Below are 20,909 nucleotides of genomic sequence, written 5' to 3' on the forward strand. Positions count from 1 at the left end.
TTTGCATACTAACCGAATCGGAAATTTTCTAAAATTTGTTTGATATGCTGACATTTCAATCCAATAGTCTGTATATGGTTTGAATTGATGAAAATTGGAAGCAACCCCATTTCCCCATATTCTGTTCTGTCTATTTGTGTGCTTTCCCGAACAGAGCTGACAATAACGGGCAACTTATGCAGCCGCTAGAATATAAACAACGAAGGAGGATAGCGAAAAGTGAATATTTGCGATGTGAACATTCTATTCTTTTTTTGGTTTCCGCCTCTAGCGCTGAGAAGGGTTCTTGTGGAAACAAACTCTAATCCCTCCTCCTCCTTCACCCGTTAAGAAAAAAAATCCTCCCCCGCTCTACGCTCTGCGGCTACCATGTTGCTTCGATGACCACCACACGAGAAGTGGTGTGGCTTCAAATGATGATGATATTGAATTAGAGAGACTTTAATCATTTTCAGTTCATTTGTCTCTAGCCTTGAGAAAGGCCCTTGAAAAAACTTTATTCTACTCCTGCATTATACCTCCACCTTCATAACCTTCCCTCGTTGTTCAGCTCGACCAGCAACAACGATGTTGTCCAGTCGATGTCCACACAAAAAATGATGGCTTCAAATCACGGATGGCTTATTGAAACCAAATATGTTAAAAACGGACAGAAACGAATGTATCGGTTGCTAGTTATTGTAGCTCTGTTCGGGAATGCACACAAATCGGTAGAGCAAATGTATGGGACAATGAGAATGCCTCCAGTTTTTATTAATTTAAACTGGTTAGGCATTGGTGGATTGTACTGTATAGTATATCAAACAAATCTTAGAGAATTTCCGATTCCATTGGTGGGCAACTTATCAAAATGTGTTCGTTGTGAAAATAGTTATTAACGTTAACTTTATTTCACAAAAAACGTGACCTGTTTTCTGATTTGGCACCCTTCCTGAAAGACGTAGTTCTACGTCAAAAAGAGAAGAACACAAACAATTATAGGTTGCTTCTAGCCATCAGTGTTTGGTTTTGGTGTGTTAGCATCCCCTTCGATACTTTTAGGTGCCATTCGCATTTGCTCTCGTGCGCATCGGCTCTGTTCTGATGCAACAAGCTTCTAGCTTTGTTGACGGTTTTCACCGAGAGTCGAGAAACGATTTTCCATAATTAGTCATTCTAGCGATGTTTCATTTTTCATGCATCTGTTAGACGCGTGTTTGATGCTTGTTGAATGGTACGGAAAATGCCTCTCGTCAAACACTCAGTGCAATGCGTGCATTGATATAAAGAAACAAATTGCGACATATGACCAATTAGCGTATTGTTCTCGCAATGGCAAGAAAGAATGGTTGCTTCTCGAAATGATTCTACAAAACCACGCAAACCATTAAACCTTTTCAGGGTCCCCGGAACCTAAACTAAAGAGTTATTTATGAAATTTCGACGTATTCGCAAATAATATACGAAATGATATTGGTTTATCATTTCGTATATTATTTGCGAATAATTAAAAAATAAAGATTGTGTAGTTCTACGTCCTAAGCGGTAGTGCCTCGGATACAACCCCTCGTTTTTTTAATTTTAAGTAGTATTAAGAATGTATCAGTCTACAGTTTTGATTGACGACAATAAATAAATAAATAAATAAATAAATAAATAAATAAATAAATAAATAAATTAATTAATTAATTAATAAATAAATAGATAAATAAATAAATAAATAAATGAAACATTGATTGAGTGAGTATCAATATCAATTCTTCGCAAAAACGGAGCTGTGAAAAGTGTTCTATTAGGGTGGGTTGTACGAAAATTCTAAATGTAAAAAAATAGAATGAATGACTCTCATTTGTCCAGGAAAAATTTATGAATAACTCAATTTTTCAACTTATTTCAGCTTTGAAGTTTTGGTTGTAACTCAAACCATATCATTAAAACTAATGATTGAAACGGTATGTAACCGGGAAATCTTCGATTTGTAGATTTGAAGATAGATGTTTTTTTCATTTGATTTTTGTTTTATATAGGACAAACTTTTTGTAAATTTGTTTTATAGTATACATCGGTTTTAAACTCACCAAAGACCGCCTGACAAACTTTATAAACATAAGGGCAACGTTTGGCCACTTTGAAGCACTTTATTTGGCTTGCTAACAAAGTAAGTTTGATCCTATTTCGATTTAATTCCGTACAAATTCTGACACGATCAGAACTAGCGACAGCTAATGAGGAGCGCGATCTACTGCAACCAGTGACTCATACGATCACTGCACTGAAAGGAGAAGCGCCTTTTCTCTCAGTGAAGATGAACACAATGTTAAAAAATCTAAAGAAAGTAAGGTGGAGGTTTATTCTTTAGGATAATATTGCTCAAGTTGGTATGATTGATATCATGGTATCATAAAATTGATACTAGTTGTTGAGTTTCTAATGATGCTTTTTCAAATTATTCATTTAATTAAATGATTCCATAATGGTACAAGATGAATGCTCTGGAAATCATTTTTTTCTGAGATTAAAATTTTTTGTGGCCTTCATATTGCGAAGCTTTTTAAACAGAATCATGAAATTTTTATTCCATGTTTAACACGATGAGTCCCGCGTCGGTCCCTATGGGCTTTTTGGTAGGAAAGCGCTGACTGACTGGGACTGACAGATACCGAATAAAAAAGAATATATGATTTGTTTTCGGATATTTTAATGTGACTACTTTCTAGTCGAATTTCTGCCTATTTTTTATTTATACAATAAGTATCTTTGGGAGCTGGGACCTATACTGATATTGTGCAAACGCTCTTGATGCGTATTGAATGGAAAGTGCAGCAATAAAAATTCGGGAATCAGCGTGTTAAAGAAAAGGCAAAAATTTCTTCCTATTTTTAAAGATCGATTCGGCAAAGATTTATTCTTTAGTACCGATTCAATCGGTGAATCGATCCCTACGCCGTTTAGAAAATAGATTCGTCAAGATCGATCTTTTTATAAAGATCGCCCAATCCTACTGCCAATAATTGGAATTTTGACGTAGAACTACGTCTTTCAGGAAGGGTGCCAAATAAGACAGGTCACGTTATCATGGAATACAGTTAACGTTAATAACTATTTTCATTTCACTGCGAACGAATTCTCATGACTTGCATACCAATCGAATAAGAAATTTTCTAAGATTTGTTTGAAATGCCAGCAGCGTATAGACATTCTTTACACCAGTGCGGATATGGAAGAGTATCCAAGATTTTTAAATATGGACATACGCTGCATTCATTTAGATTCACGTATCTTTCATGAAAGTATGCTTTCAAATCCTAGTAGGAAACCTTACTGTTACATGTCCGATCCCACAAATTGTTCTGAGTGGGATGGAGAAAGTTTGGTGCAAGTTGATAAGGCAGTTCAATCGTAAAGTGGGGACGGAACCAAATAAAAAAAGCGCTGATAGTGAACAATGAAAAGTAATTGGAGGCTGTATAAAATCGAGTCCGTCCTGTAATTCCGTTGTTCTTAGTCAAAAATTGTGGTGTCCTAGACCCTTACATTTTTCTATGGAAATAATATTTCCCAAAACTGCAATGTTTTCACATACGTACACTGCAATGTTCTTACATACAAGGATTCACCTCTAATTTGACATCTAGCTAATTGGACAGACCTGAAATGCGACACGAATAATTGGACATTTTCGCCTCTAATTGAACGTTTTTGTAAACATCCTTTCTGCAAATTTCTATAACACGATAAATTCTTAGGAGTGTTTTCAACCATTCTCCAACTATTTTACGAGATTATGTATTTTGCACACTTTACTAATGGTCGTTTGTTAGATTTTCAATGATTTTCCTAGTTTTATTTGTTTTTCACATTGTGTTGTATTTGTTTATATGTCCAATTACTGGTCGCAATCGCCTCTAAAGGGTTAAAAAAATCGCACACACTCAAATTGCTTTTACTTGGGGAACCGTTGGTTAAAATTAATTGGAATTTTGCGTAGACATAGTTTAATGTGTATTGTTTACACTCCGTGAGTTGATTCCATCGGGTGCGCAAAAGTTTTCAAAATGGCGATGAAAGAACAGTGCGTGTGCCCAAAAAGTTTTGTACGAGTACTTCGAGAATAAGGATCTGTCGCATCGTGCCATTGGAAAAAAAAAAGTTGGAAATCGAGAATTCCAAGGTGTCTGGTATCATAAAACGGTTTGAAGAACGTCTGACTGTTGATCGAAAGCGAAGATCTGGAAAAATAGTCTGGTCAACGAGAACTATCTCAAACGCGTGGTTGGGACCTTTAACCCTTTTAAGGGTAGTGGCAACTATATTGCCACCAACAAAAAATATTCATTTCCTCGCACTTATTTATATTATTTCAATATTTTACTTAACTAAAATCTTCTAAAGGTATCTGGCAATACTATTTATGCAAAAAATGTACCATATTGATTTGGGAGTCATTTTAATGTAACAAAACCACAATTTGAGAGCGCCGACGCCGGCAGGTTGAACCATTTTTGTGTGAATTCTAAACGGATAATCCCATGGTGCCATTTTTGTACAACAATGTGAGTCAAATTATTAGAAGTATATTGGGAAGATTGATATTCTTTAGCTAATCGTTCTTTTTAAATCAGGTACATTTAATTTCTTGTGGATAATTCATTTGATCAAATGATTGATCTAATAGAAATCATGTTGCTATTTGAATAAAATTTTCGGTTTTTATTTATTCCAGATAATAATAGAAGATATTAACTCTTTGTGGTCGTTTGTCTGCTCTCAGCCACCACAACAAGAAACCATGCTAATCTTATATTTTACACAACCAAGTGTCAGTTTATGCTTTTCCTAAACGAAGATTGATGTCTAATGAACATGTTCACGAATCAATACGGTGCTCTTGTGAGTAATAGATAACGGTACTCAGTATCAAACAAAGCGGTCACCCACACAAGATAACGCACAATGCGTCGAACGCATAAAAATGTGGGACAAAAAATCATAACAGCAGCATTTAGCCATTGAAATACTTTGGTGTGATGGAACAGATTATTCATAAATATCAGAACTACTGTTTGCATAAATGTCTCATGTTATTTGAATAATCGTGTAAGTGTCTCAAGCGACAAAATCTTTGTTCATCTAAAGTGAAAAGTTCTGCTCATTTCGGATAGGCTGAAATCGGTATTTGAGTAATAAGTAGTTTGAATTATATTGAAGAAGTTGTTTTCAAAGAGCAAAATAATGGTTTGCATAAGTGTTTTATGTCATCTGAATAATCAGTAAAAAATCTTTGTTAAAATTGAAAAGTGCTAATATTTTCGGATACACATTGCTGGCATTAATTATACATTTATTGCATTAATGGCAAATGTGTTTCATATTCAACGGATAAGAAAAATAAAATTATCTATTGATTATACTTCATATGATTTACTCTATTTTGAAAGATTTCGCCCAAAATAAAGTTCACAAAATGTAAATTTTTCATAATCTTGCATATTATACTGCTTTTTCAAGGAAAAATAATTTCGATCAGTACGATACCCATGCCCAAATTCAATACGACCGCAAAGGGTTAATGGAGCCAAGAATCATTTGCCAACAAAAGGCATTGTATTGGGATTCGACACTAGACCAACTTTGCTAATTCAACGAGTTCAACATTCTCATTCTTTTGTCTAGAAGACAAGATATGCCGGAAGAAAAAAAGATCTCGCGTCAAATGAATTGAAGTTTTAAAACGGCAAGCAGAAGCGAAATCTCTCAAGATAAAAAGAAGTAAAATTTTGGAAGATGTACAGAGGGAAGCCGAAAGTTTGCAAAAAAAAAAATCGCTTTGTTGAAATCATAACAGTTCCGTGAAACTGATCCGAATCAAAATTAATATGAACTGTTTTGTATTAGTATTTAAGCATCTTGCATGAACTGTGTTGATAAATCATATATTTTTATCTCTTACGCCGTTTCTCAGTCGTTATTCAAGTCAAGCAAAATAGAACAAACAATTCATTTATTGGAAGATATCGACAAATCTTCACAAATTTACTTGTTCTAGCTAATTAAATGTTCCGAGTCTTTACAGATACTCTCTAGTTGCTAATAAACAGAACTTATAGAAAATTTAATTAATAGTCTATATCTGGAAAACCAGGCATCTCAACATCATACCAAAAGTATCGATTTAAAAAGTGGCTTGATCGTGGAACCGTTCTACAAAGTACATGATGTAATGGTTCGAGAACTTTTCGCAAACTGGAAGCAAATCGTCTACGTGGCATTCGATACGTCTTTGTCCAAAAAAATATTAATAAATATCATAACTGAACATCACAAAACGATTTTTTTTTATTTTCTCTATCAACTTAGACAACGGGTCTGATAATATTGCACAAAAAACAGAGCTAGGTATTCATCCAGAAAAAACGTGATTCTCTCAGCTAGTTACCGATTAAAATGTATTTGGAGACAGTCCCCGTAACATAAAGCTGATCAACGATTTCGTCAAGAATCTTGGACGCTTGTAGAGATACTCCAAGAGACGTGTGCCATCTGGGAAACCTCGACATCACACCGAATCAAGTGAAATTCGCCATAAACAAATTGAGATGTTCAATATCCAGTCCTGATGGAATACCTACCTACATCCTTAAAAAATGTTGTGACGAGTTGGTTTCTCCACTCACGTCCATCTTTAATCTGTCATTAAGGCAACGCTGTTTTCCCACAAGCTGGAAGACGTCTATCATGTTTCCTGTGTTTAAAAAAGGGAATCGGCAGAATGTTGAGAACTACAGAGGAATAACTTCGCTTTGCGCCTGTTCCAAGGTTTTCGAAATTCTTATGAACGACCTACTTTTCGACTCTTGCAAGAATTACATTGCCATGGATCAGCACGGGTTTTATTCGAAAAGGTCAACTACCACGAACCTAGTTCAGTTCGCCTCTTTTTGTATAAAAAACATTGATGCTGGTGCCCAAGTCGACACCGTCTACACAGACTTGAAATCTGCCTTCGATAGAGTTGATCATGGAATACTGTTGGAACGATTAGGGAGAATCGGTATCTCCGCGGATATTATCAGCTGGTTCAAATCATACCTCTTAAATCGTAGGCTCACTGTTAGCATTGGGTCGGTAACTTCGGAACATTTCTCGAATTTATCTGGCGTGCCACAAGGGAGCAATCTGGGCCCCTTGCTATTTTCAATATTTATTAATGAGCTATCTGTCATACTACCACCCGGCTATCGACTGCTTTACGCTGACGACGTCAAAATCTACATGGTCATGAGGAGTATTGAGGACTGTTACGCTTTACAACGGCTGCTGAATCGTTTCACTGAATGGTGTACACGGAACATGCTTACGCTAAGCATTCATAAATGCAACGTTATCACGTTCCACCGCAAGCTCAATCCGACAGAGTACGATTACGTAATTGACGGACAGTCTCTCGATCGTGTATATCAAGTTCATGATCTCGGGATCATCCTAGACTCAGCATTCACCTTCCGATCACACTACAACGACATTATTTCTAGAGCTAACCGCCAGCTGGGATTCATGTTTAAAATATCCCAAGAGTTTAACGACCCACTTTGCCTCCGGTCTCTATACTGCACTCTGGTGCGATCGATTCTGGAATTTAACTCTGTAGTTTGGTGCCCATACCAGTCAACATGGACCGCAAGAGTCGAAGCAATACAGAGGAAATTCGTTAGATATGCCCTCCGACGTCTTCCGTGGCGAGATGCATTGAACCTTCCCCGATACGAAGATCGATGCAGATTGCTGGGACTGCAGACATTGGAACAGAGAAGGAGTATTGACCAAGCTGTGTTTGTTGCAAAAATTTTCAACGGAGAAGCTGACGCACCGGAATTATTAGGACAGCTTAACATCTACGCTCCTGAACGACTGCTTCGCCAACGAAACTTTCTGCTTCTTGAGCCCCGAAATACTTTGTATGGCCTCCATGACCCTGTGCGATTCATGTCGGCAAGTTTCAATGAAGTTTTCGCTCACTTTGATTTTGGCTCTACTGCGTCCGCATTCAAACACAGACTCACAGAACTGAATAGGATGAACCACTGACAACGACATTAACTATGGACAAGGGCCCAGTTCCCAATTAGTTTTTTGTTATTTTTTTTTATGATTTGACCACAGTTGACGCCTATTATTATTTACTTTTTTATATTTGTTGTGTTCAAAATGTGCTACTTTTTTTTTTATACTTATATATGTTTTGCATGTGAATGAAAAGATATGGGGTTTTGGCCTCCTCTATTTGGTTTTTCCCCATCTTAGTTCATTAAGACTACAAAAAGTCAGATGAATAAATAATAAATAATAAATAACTCCAGATTGGTTCGTCAACTAATAAAAGAACGGACAGTTAGTGAGTTGACATCACTGTTTGCACTAAATACTAGGGATTTGGATAAGTCATCAAGTGAAAAGCAGAGCGTAGGAAAAGTTACTTAGCTTCTATCTCACGCAACAGCTACGGCTTTGAGTGAGCGCTTCAAGGCCATAAATGATGAAGTCTGCAGCAATGAACTTCGTTCATCGATTAAGTATCATAATTCTCGACAAGAATTCTGGCATCACACAAAGAAACGTGAATATCGTTGATCCAGGAATATATTAGGATGATAAGTTACAGCGCAACTGTTTCGCAAGATAGAAGCTGATCACAAGGAAAGTATTGGTTATAATAATCTATATCAGAATTACCTGGACGACCCGGTGAATCGACAAATTGAAGAGACGATGAGACGTTCTAATAAAAATGCTAATACTAATCTGATCGAATCGCTATCAGTGTCGTCTGATATTTTAGAAGACTACCCAGGAGAAGGATGGCTTCGGGTACATTTTGGGATAGATTGCTTACAAATTGAAGAAAACACATCCGGATATTGGCAATAGAGCAACGGAATTGATATATTCTCAAAATCCACACTGTACACTGTACCTTCAGCGGAATTCTAAACGTTGGGCAAAACTATGGAACCAACTTTTAGGATGTATCAAGACACTTATGTTGAAACGCTTTTTGCCCATGTACTGGGAGAGTGCCCGAACTGGGACACAATGTGGTGTAAGAATATATTAAAATTAGAACGATCGTAAGAATGCGGTACTGTAATATGCGAGATCAGGGTTTACTGGACTCTGAATGTTTGGGAGAAGCTCATAAAATCGTCATATCCACAAATGAAAGATTAGTTGAACACAACAGTCATCAGAGTAGAAAATACAAAAATACAAAGTACAACTATTTGTTAGCCCTGATAGTAACAAGTTAGTACATTGGTAGTCCTGAAAATGGTGTTCTTGGCCATTCCTTGCTGCAAAAATGCAAGCGAGTATAAAAAAGTACCCACAGCTTACATGTATCTGCAATGATAATTTCCCTAGGCTCCTTGATTTTGCGTCTGTGTTAGGGAAACACATTCCGGTGTGCAAATATGCATACGAATACAAGTTTAGTCTTTTTTTATGGCCGATTGGTTACGAAGAATAAAGTATGATTGATGAGTATTCAATTTCTAACACGGTGCAAAAGAAAAGCATTGATTTTCATTAAGTATTCAATAAGTAGTGAATTTAGTGAAAAGGCTGCTAAACGCGCCTGAGAATTTTCGATAGCATAAGAAATAAGGTGCAAACGTAAAGCGCTGTCCATTGCTGTGTTCATTGCACTTAAAGCTGTTGAAGCAAGCTGTTTACCACAGATCTGTAGAGTTTATTGTTCATCAGTGTATGGAGGGGAAGAAAGACTGTTGACAAACAATGATGCGTAAGATAAGCAGGGACGTGTAAGCAGAACGAAAGAAAGGCATCACAAAGCACCTTGCTCTGATGCAGGCGCTACTGACGATTTCCTCAAAACTTCGACAATTTTGTTGTCAACCTTACGTCCGCACAGTTCACTAGAACTGAGCTGGATCTGTTGAACAAGGGATTGAATTTTTTCATCTCCCCCTGGTATCCCATCCCATCGCCAACATACTAGACAATATTGAAAGCGCAATACGGAACAACACCTTCTCGTCGAATTCAGCCACACGTTACGACCTGAGAGAGAGGAGCCAGCTGAATGATAGATAGTTTGTTTTCTTCTTATTCTTTTTACGCATTCTTATCAAGAAAATTCAAATTGGACAATTGCAATCAAGCAAGTTGTTGTCATTCGTTTACGGGAAAAGTCTTCAAACTTGACGTGAACCTTTGTTTGTGAGTACATTTGTGCGTTTTTAATCCCGATTCGATTTTTGACGTAGGACTACGTCTAACAGGAATATATGGGGGGTAAAAAATTTGAACATTGATCATGTAGGAAATAATAAAAGATGTACCAGGTCAGCCCATTCAAACAAGTTTTTTTTACTTTTGATTATTTCGATAGTTGTCCTAAAGAATTATTTCGATGATTTCTAAAACAGTATCCGGAATGATAAGCAAACTGATTTTTATTATTTGTTTGCCGGTGGAGATCTTGTGTTAATTTATAGGTGTTTTGGGCTCATTTTTGACATTTCTGATCGTTCATTCAGTTTTCGCGAATTCTTTCATTCTTTCATTCATTCTGTCACTGGTTCCAGGTTGATTTATTGCTGCGATCTCAGTGAATGTTTTTTTTTGCAATGTAATGATTGTATAGTCTCCGATGCAATTTGAATATGCAGCGTATGTGGAATATATAAAATGAGTGCCAATGAAAAGAGTTAACATAGGTGTATTTTGAGGGAATTTTGTTTGTGTCCGATGGAAATAATAATAGGTTGACTAAAAAGGATGCTGTGTCTGCATTTTTAATAGGCAGTGATCATGATTCGGATGAAGGTGAGAGTTACACTACCAGTCTCTCGGCGTCTTTGCCGTTATATTCTAGCCTATCGTTGGTGGACCATTCATATCCAAATTTTTAATTTGACATGCAGATCGCTAATCAAGGCAGTAGTATCCAACTGTCTTGTCCACAAAACTAAAAGGGTCAAGAGGTATTATTGCTCAAAATCCTGTATCTCCAATGTAGCAATCTCGTTCTCGAAGCTTTCAACTTACATCCCAGCATAGAAATGAAAGATGTAGTCGAACGTCAACATTATTTTCACATAAAATGTTTTGCAAAACATGTCATGTTAAAATTTTCAACATATTTCAATACTTCCCCTTGGTTCACCGTGACTGGTTCGCGCTGACATAAGGGTGAATCACAACAAACGCGAGCTGGCTCCTCTCTCTCGGGTTACGACGTTGAGTAAAGTTTATCGAAAAAAGTGCCCGAGCAGGGTTACCATAAAAAAATCTGTGTTTTTATATGAAAAAATATTTTCATTTTCGATTTTCCCAGAAAATCTGTATTGAAATCCGTATAACACTTCTATAATTATAAGTCCAATTTAAAACATATTATTGGATTTATTATAATTTATTGGTGTAGTTATTATTGATTTGACGATGTAGATGGTAGTATACACGTAGGCGCTAGCAAGTATAAAGTGTGTGATAACTATACAATTACCAAGGCATGCTTGTCTACATTGTACTAAGTAAATACACTTATTATGGTGTGTGTCACATCAAATTGCATCACGGAAAAAACGCTGTAGAATTTTAATTTTTAGGAATTATATCTTCAGCTTTCGCTTATAATCAGATAAGAGTGTATAGATCACGTTGGCCATGCTTCACTATCAATTTTTCGTAAATTTGGAAAAATGTCGTCGAACGAAAAAGAGCGTCGTGAATTAATCCTGCGCACTCATTTCGAGAATCCGGAGTTCTCACATCGGGACATCGGTAAGATGCTGGGAATCGTCCAATCCACGGTCAGCAGAGTACTAAAACGATACTTCGAGAACCTAACCATCGACCGGAAGGTGAAGAACGGCAAAAATGGATGCTCCGTCAGTGAAAAAGATCACAAGCGCGTAGTTAAGCAGTTTAGACGTGATCCGAGAAGTTCGGTCCGGGATGTCGCCAATAAGCTGAATTTGTCAAGTTCATTCGTCCAGCGGACCAAGCAGCGGGAGGGCCTGCGTACATACAAGGTTCAGAAGGCTCCTAACCGCGACGAAAGGCAAAACATGGTGGGGAAGACGCGAGCCCGGAAGCTGTACATCGAAATGCTGACGAAGCCGCATTGCCTGGTAATGGACGACGAAACCTACGTCAAAGCGGACTTTCGTCAGCTGCCGGGCCTGTTGTTCTTCTCCGCAGAGGACAAATTCAGCGTTCCGGAGGAGATTCGCAAGCAGAAACTTTCCAAGTTTGCCAAAAAGTACATGGTGTGGCAAGCGATCTGCTCTTGCGGAAAGCGGAGCGCCCCCTTCGTGATGACCGGCACGGTAAACGGGCAGGTTTACCTTAAGGAGTGCCTACAGAAGCGCTTACTACCACTATTGAAGCAGCACGAGGGCCCGACCATCTTCTGGCCGGATCTCGCTTCGTGCCACTATTCAAAGGACGTGTTGGAGTGGTACGTAGCCAACGGGGTCACCTTCGTGCCAAAGGAAATGAACCCGCCCAACGCGCCGGAGCTTCGCCCAATAGAGAAATATTGGGCGATTATGAAGCAGGCCCTCCGGAAGAACCCAAAAGTTGTCAAATCGGAGGCGGACTTCAAGAGAAAATGGATTTCTGTTCAAAAAAACTACAACCTGACGTTGTACAGAACCTTATGGACGGGGTAAAGAGGAAGGTGCGAGCATACGGGCTTGGGTTCGAAGTATGAATAAAAAGAAAATGCCAAAAGTTGTTTAATAGATTTTATTTTACTGTCTAAAATTTTCAAAAGGATCGGTCTACTGGGCGAATTTCTACAGCGTTTTTTCCGTGATGCAATTTGATGTGACACACCCTTTACATTACTGCTACACACAGTATAATTGTTGCAATAATTTAACAGGTAGTATATTAAGTTAAATCAAGAACTGGATAACGCGTGGAAAAGGGACATAAAGTTGTTATGAAGACAGGTGAATATGATACGGAAAGTTTCTGAAATCTGTAGGGGCCGACGCGGTGATCAACGTGTTAAATCGCAGAAGTTCCTCTCTCCTCGCTCAATGCCCGTACAACGAACGCTGCATTTGATTCGTGTACCACGTATATGTCAGTGAATGTGAACGAAATTGCAAAATCTTCTATTTATTTCATTAATGTATGTGTATTAGGGTGCCGATGAATGTATAGGAAAAAATAGACCCTATAATTTCAAAAAGTTACCCTATACAAAATGTTTACCACCTCGAAAAAACACTCTATGCCAAATATCAGCTCAATTGGACTTAAGGGAGAATGGCGCAAAGCGGTCAAAGTTTGAATTTTTTAAAAATCGAAAAATCACCCAAAGGGAGAGTAAAAGAAAACAGGGTTTTCGGAAAAAAATGTTCGATACCAAATGTCTTAAAATTGCATGAAACGAGATCAAGTGTCATCTCGAAATTTTTTGACGTAGGACTACGTCTAACCGGAAGATATAGCAGGTGATATGGAAATCTAGGCACTAAACAAGTAGGAAAAAATGCAAGATTTGGAACGCTTATAACTCGAGCATTTCTCAATAGATCGCAAAGGTTTTTGCATCAATTGATAGGAAATATATCTACGCATCTATCATAACGAATAACATTTAATTTTTCTTGAGATAAATAATTGAATGAATGTGAAATATCAAGCATTGTCAAAATGCACTATGTGCCCATTTTTGATTGGTCCATTTCGTGCTCCTCAAATCGTACCGACCAAAACGGGCAACCAGAGCAGCAGCGAAATAGAATGAAACACGATTGGAAAGGAAAAAGAAAAAATGAACGAAACATTGGTCGCAGTCTCACACATGCGTAATTCTCGAGCCAGCCAGTCAGCTTAAAAATCCCCGCTCCGCTGCCGTAACGATCATTCTCATTCAAACCGTACACCACATCGGTTCGCATCACAACACATCAACAAACCAACCCAAGCAGCCATGTCTGGACATGGTAAAGGAGGAAAAGAAAAGGGAAAGGCAAAATCCCGCTCGAACCGTGTTGATCTGGAGTTCCCCGCAAGGGTAGCTAGGCCGAGCGCGTTAGTACCAGTGCACCAGTCCACCTAGCCGGCGTTATATAGTTTCGGCCGCCGAAGTGATCGAGTTAGCTGGCAAAGCTGCTCGCGACGATAAGAAAACCCGCATTCGGAACAGAACACATTCGGTTCGGTGGACATCAAGACAACAGGCAGTTGCAGCGAGTGGCGAGTGGCCAACGCAATCGCAAAACGGCATCAGGTAGCAGAAGAAAAAAAGTTTGTTCTTTATACAAACTGCTTTGGTGGCAAATCCAGAACAAGGCGGCATCGAGGGCGTTCGAAATGGTTTTTTTCAAAACCACGAGTACTAATTTCTCTAAATTGGAACCATTCCATAAAACAAGGCGCTTTTCAGGGCCATTAAACCTTCCAAAAAAGAGTTTAGGAAATACAGTTCAATGCTTTCTAAAACAATATCCAAAATAATAATAAAACACAAATTGATTTTTTCATAATTTGTTTGCCAGGATCTGATGATTATGTGAATTTGGCAGTTGTTCTGAGCTTATTGATAGTTGGGGACTTTCTTGATTATTCAATTTTCACCAATTCTTAAAATGTTTCCAGATTGAAAGTACAGTAATTTACAATTAGTTCAACATTTAGCAAATTGGACGGACATGTAATGCGACTTATTTAGTTGGACATTTTTGTTAACATAGAGATCCAAACTATGACCCCACATTGAAAGTCGACACTGTACCACTGTCATCGCAAATGTTCAATTACAGGTTAAAATCGCCTCCAATGCGACATTGAGTGGTGCTTCGGCACGTCGCATTGAATGTAATTTACTGTACAACATATCACAAAGCTGGATGGGAAGAAATTTGCCAACTGTGAAACCTTTGGCGAGTGGCAAACGCAATCGCTAAACAGGAAGGTTTAGCCGAACAAGATGGGGATATCGAGTGATAACAAAACAATAAACTCTTTAGATTGAAGATAATTCTGTGATCCTGAAAAGGACCCTTTTTAGCCTGCATGTGAATCCAACGAGCGAACAAATCGTAATGAATGTATTTTTTGCCATCGCTCTCTTTTAACGCTCATTCGTTCGTCTCGTTGGACTCGCCCCTCTGGCTGAGTCTGCCGATTTGTCTCTATCCTGTGAGTGTGTACCGCTAGAGTATAAAACACGCGGCAATAGCTAAACAGGAAGGTTTAACCGAACTAGATGGGAATATCGAGTGATAACAAAAACACAACACCAAAGGTTCTTTTCAGAACCATCAACATATTCATAAAGAGTAAACAGTAAACTAATTCATTCTTCATGTAGATAGGTAGGTATTCACGTAGGAGAAGAAAATAAAACAATATATTTAAAATATATATTTAACAAAAGCTGTCCCCTTTGTATAGTCCTACGTCACTCCGGTTATGTCCCCGACATTACCCACCCGTCTTTTTTTTAATCGAAAATCGACACTCTGGGACTTCGGAGTACTTCGGAGTACGATACGAAACATATGGTTTTAAGTGTCAATGAAAATAATTATCTCGATTTTTCATTCGAAACTTGTTACAAAATGTTGATTTGTACGATAAAAAACCCTATGCAAAATATTAGCTCATTCGAACTTCATTAATTAGTGTTGCAGACGTTCAAATTTGAATTTTTCGAAAACCAAAAAATCACCGAAAATCGGGGTTTTAAAATTTTTTTTTAATAATTGATTATGTATTGGCCGATACGCAAAGGATTTGCAGTATTTTTAGCGCAAAACACCCTATTCATCGTTTACTTAGTCAAAAAAAAAAAATAAAGTTACAATACTTATAACAAGCCATTCCTCGTAATATACATAGCACATTGTAAAATTATGATTTTCTAACCTTTTCAGCGTGGAAAGAATACATGAAACCGGGAAATTTGAAGATAAATTCTGATTTTTCTAGGAAATTTGAACGAATTTCATACCAAAAAACAAAACATCCTCATTTTACTCGCTGCGCCTTCTGGTTGCAATTCTAACGTAAATTCGTCAATTGTGTTCCACACTTTGATACAGTGGGCTTTTTCTTCTCAAAAACTTCGTTACCGCAAACATCAAATGGACTAAAAACGTTTGTCAATATGTAATTGTAGAACATATGCGAATAAAAATTTTCTGAATTTTCCCATTTTCCTTCAGAGTTTTCCGAAAATATTTAATTGTCATGTTTGGTTGGAATATGTTTGGTTGAATATGCTGAAATATGTGTATTTTTTTTCAAGGAACCCCCTCTCCATTCCAAAGAAGGAGGGAGGGGTGTCATACCATCGTAGAAAAATTTCTCGTACATAAAATTAGATTCTCGAGTAATACTTTGGGAGGGGGGAGTACCAGATCACCGCAGAAACATTTATTGCCTCCTGAAACCTCGTTATACCAAATTTGGTTCTTTTTGCTTGATTAGCTCTTGAGTTGTGCAGAAATTTGTGTTTCATTGGATGGTAGTCACCCCTTAGAGAGGGGTGGGAGGAGTGTCGAATCGCCATAGAAACGTTTATCGATCTCTAAAACCTCTCTATGCCAAGTTTGATTCCATTTGCTTGATTAGTTCTAGAGTTATTCAGACCCCCCCCCCCTTCTGTACAGAGGAAGAGGAGCGTCAAACCACCTTAGAAACATTTATTGCCTCCTAAAACTTCCATGTGCCAAATTTGGTTCTGTTCGCTTGATTAGTTCTTGAGTTATGCAGAAATTTGTGTTTCATTCTTATGACAGAAACCGCCCCCCGTGTCTATTTACCATAGAAACGTTTTTTGCTTCCTAAAACTTTCATATGCTAAATTTGGCTCTGTTTGCTTTATTAGTTCTTGAGTTATGCAGAAGTTTATGCTTCATTTGCATGGCAGAACTTCACTTCCTCGAGTGCACTTACCCATTCTCATTTCCCTTTCCTATACATAAGCAGAATTTAGCACTCAATGAGATCAGTTCATTTTAGTAGAGAGTACTCATGGCCATAGGAAACTCAATATATATTACATTGCTTTGAAAATTATGAAATTATGATGTGAATGAAAATTAACTATTCTGTATTAAATATGTATTCTATGTGTCAGGAACATATTTTTTTCGTAAGTGTAAAAAAATAACTTAAAATTATGGCACAATCCATCTTTGCAATTGTGTGGTTTATATTCAGATGCCGATTGTTTCTCAAAAGGTCAACAGTGTTCCGTTTTAATAAATTATTTAGCCTTTATATCTTCGCAGAAACTGCAACGAAACAAAAATCATTTTATACTGACAAGTATTGTAAGAATAAATATACAGTAAGTTACATCTAATTATTACCTCAAATTGGACATTTTTCCCAAATCATGGCCTCACTTTAAGTGTCACCATCAGACGCCGACACTATACCACTGTCATCGTGAATAGCCAATTATAGGTACAGGCCTCCAATGCGACACTGAGTGGTGGTTCGGCATGTCGAATTAGATGTAACTTACTGTATATGACACATATGCAACCACAATGCGCCACAGCAGAGCGTGGCAGGGTACCGCTAGTACAGCCAGCAAAAAATTATTTTTGAACACAATTGCCTTCGACAACAACAAAGACACTTGACGACCCCAGTATCTCCTATCCAAGAGATGCTCATCTGCGCCTACCCTTTGGCAGTGCTCTGTGTGTACTTTTACTGCACGCGAAGCGGCAAGAAAAATAAAACGCAGCGATTACCCGATTGCAATTTATGTACGCTGTTTTACCCATATTGGGTGCTGATGAACATGATATGAGTATGTTACTGTTAATATTACAATTTATCGCTTCATGCTGTTTTCTTCCGCCCATATGCTCACGGCATTTTACGATGAAACCGACTGCTCAATGGTGTGCCCGACAGATTTGTTTCTGTATCCCGGTATCAATGTATTGAAAGCAAAAATACATTGTTATGACAGCTTTTTGTTATTTAAAAATCCGATAGTGTCGGTCATTGTGCGAGTGTGCAGAGATAAATAGAAGTGTCATTCTCATTGTTTTATGTGGTAATTATTCCATCACAAAAAATATCCATTCTCTGTTATATAATTTAAAATTATGACATGGCTTGAGTGTATTTCATGTGATTTGTAATGTCATAAAATATACGGTGAAATTGATATCAACAATAGTTTTAATTATTCAGTTTATTAACAAAACACAAAACAGCTGAACTAAATTCATTGTAAAACTTAATGGCGGTTAAATTTTATACAAATACATATATAGCTGATTGAGTATTCTGCTTGGATTGAATTAGAGAAATCTTGGATCCAAATTCTGCATCGAATTCGAAAACGGCAATAATGAAATTATATTGAAAACGATTGATCCGTGATGTTTGCCTTATTCATAAACATATTGTGGGCTTGGCTTCATTGATCCGACTGGACGATGAGGTAATGCTATTCCCAATTGATTTCATTGATCCTAAGTACCCCAGCTCCATGCCACAGTAAAATAATTACTTTTTTCATTAATAGACCCCGACTGCAACGACCGCGAGTCTCATGAATAGCTTCTTGTTTTTCTTTCGGGTTGACGCTTTTTTCCGCCTAATGCGTTTCGATCTGATGCATAACTTTGATAAATTGCGAACAGTTGAAACATTGCTTTCCTGGCACTCCGTACAATGTGCTACGGGACCAATCCCCATTAATGCATTTATTCGTGACATACGATACATTCAATTCTAAAGTACAAAGTAAAAAAATATAAATAAATATTTATGTTATTAAAATACTTGGTATGAAACCCACATAGAGGCACTCGTGAACTCAATGCGGTTTTTGTCTCATTCTTAAATGTACTGTGAGTTCGGCTTTATTGGCACGACTCGACGGTGAGGTAATAACATTCCAATGGTTTTTTATAAAGCTAAACTACCCGAGCCCCATACCCCAAAGCAGAGAAATAATAACTTATTTAGCCGCTTGACTAACTGCATCGACCGCGCATCTCATGAATACTGCTTTTTATTTTCCGATCGGGTTGACTGTTTTTTTTTGTGCCCAATGCATTTTTCAGTGAGGCAAAGCGATGCACACGCGTGACAATTAGCTGACAGTTTTTCTTAATAGCGATGGCATGCGCGAAAAGCTACTGTAATTCTCATCACGTTCACTTTCGTTGGGGGAGGGTGGGATGAGGCTCGAAAGGGATCGTGTATATAATTTTGTTGTTATGTTGAGACGCCTAATCCGATCGATACTCGTCGTAGGTAAGTTTTCTGGTGCGGTATAGTTTTATGATGCTCCCTAAGATGATCAGTGCTATAACCATTATCAACGAAATTGCCACCGCTGAGAGCGTGAGAATTGATGATGATTGTGGAGCCGGTTGGATGCTGACGGTTGAATTTGATGGTATCATGATTCGGAACGATATCGAAGCTACTTCCGACGGAAGTTCGTGTTCCTGTGGATCAACTGTCGTTTCTTCTATGGTGGCGTTGCTGGCAGTGTTCCGTTTAGATCTGATGGATGCACAATTTTCCTGTAATAAGATTAAAATAAATTATTCTTCAACAGTCTTAAGTTTAGTTTAAATTGATGAAAATTAGAAGAATTTTCATTTTCCCATTCATTTGTTCTGCTTATTTGAGTGCTTATCTACGCATACCGTAAGAAACAACTGCGAATCAGTCACTTGAAATGCCGCCACATGTGAAGAGAGGATATATTGTAATTTAAGCTCCGTCCGATGGTAACTTGCACACACGATTAGGGTAGAAGTACCTATCATCGCAATAGTACCAATTATGGTAATACGAGTGAGTTTTTCGTTAGTTTAGGAAGCATATCCTATTTTTAAAGCCTCCAATACGATTTTTAAACATCAGAAATCTCTTCTTTGTCGATTCTGGTACCTGATTCCATGCGAAACATTGTTCTTTCGTTGAAAAATTTAGTTTGAAAATAGTGTGTCCCATTGATGCTTGCTTCTTAGCATTTTACAAAGGAATATGCGATCAAAATAATGAGATTTTTATCCTGTGAATGCAAACACAGTGTTGAAGCATACATTACAACCTTCTTGATGTTGTGATTCGACCAATTTATAAACATGTATTTTTGTATTACCATAATTGGTACAATTTCACATCTATGTGCTAATTATCGCAATATCGAAAGATGCCTGTTCCGATTATGGTTGTAGGAAATCACTGCAATGCTGAAAAGCAGAGTTGCAATATGTTCCTATTATGGTTGTACGTTGCTATGTTATGGTTGTTATGCTATTATGGTTGTACCTTACGTTTTCACGCTGTGCAATTGCATATTATAGGGCGCTTCTAAACGCTCAGTAGTGTTGTGAAATAGCACTATGCGTGTCCGACAAAAGCATATTTGTTTAATCCACTCTGTTGAAAATTAAATCTTAGGTGAATGTGTCAATATCCTTTCAGTTCCTGAAGAGAAGCGAAAATTGCATCACAACCCTCACGCCTTTGTGATTCTCTTGTCAGCTAGCAGAAAGGCTAGGCAACGAGGAGCCGGCAGTTTTTTTACAACCGGGAAGCACATAACAACAGTCTAATCTAGAGATGAAACGGATATTCGGTATCCTGCCTATACGATCAATATTTGGTATCCGGTCGGATACCGGATATTTAAAAAAAAACACTAATTTTTCATTAACAGAAGATAAATCATAACCAGAACTTGTAATGCTTGTTAATTCTTTTTTGACTTGTAATTAATTAAGTGCACTCTCTCTCTCAGATTATCATCCCGGAAGTTCTTAGTTTTTTTTTCTAATTTTGAATACAAATAATTGGTTGATGTCCCTTGCATATTGAAATTATGTGGCATAAAATATGTCTGGAAAACCATGGTTATCGTAATATCGTAATATTGTAATAAT

The 20,909-nt window shown here is 37.6% G+C and overlaps 1 protein-coding gene across 3 annotated transcripts in view; it reads right to left on the reverse strand.

Annotated features, from left to right (window-relative positions):
- The window catches only part of LOC129769839 (uncharacterized), a 48,958-nt gene that overhangs the window by 21,843 nt on the left and 6,206 nt on the right, over nucleotides 1-20,909 (reverse strand). For 2 of the 3 annotated variants that reach the window (XM_055772332.1, XM_055772331.1), the window contains one exon: nucleotides 18,245-19,538. The exons of the other annotated variant lie outside the window; for it this stretch is intronic. In XM_055772332.1, coding sequence (XP_055628307.1) covers nucleotides 19,239-19,538 — 300 coding nt within the window. In that variant the 3' untranslated portion in view covers nucleotides 18,245-19,238. Of the gene's footprint in view, nucleotides 1-18,244; nucleotides 19,539-20,909 lie in introns of those variants that run through there. 3 annotated transcript variants of the gene reach the window in all.

Source organism: Toxorhynchites rutilus, chromosome 2 (assembly GCF_029784135.1).
Source record: "Toxorhynchites rutilus septentrionalis strain SRP chromosome 2, ASM2978413v1, whole genome shotgun sequence".
In the NCBI taxonomy this organism is placed as follows: Eukaryota; Metazoa; Arthropoda; class Insecta; order Diptera; family Culicidae; genus Toxorhynchites; species Toxorhynchites rutilus.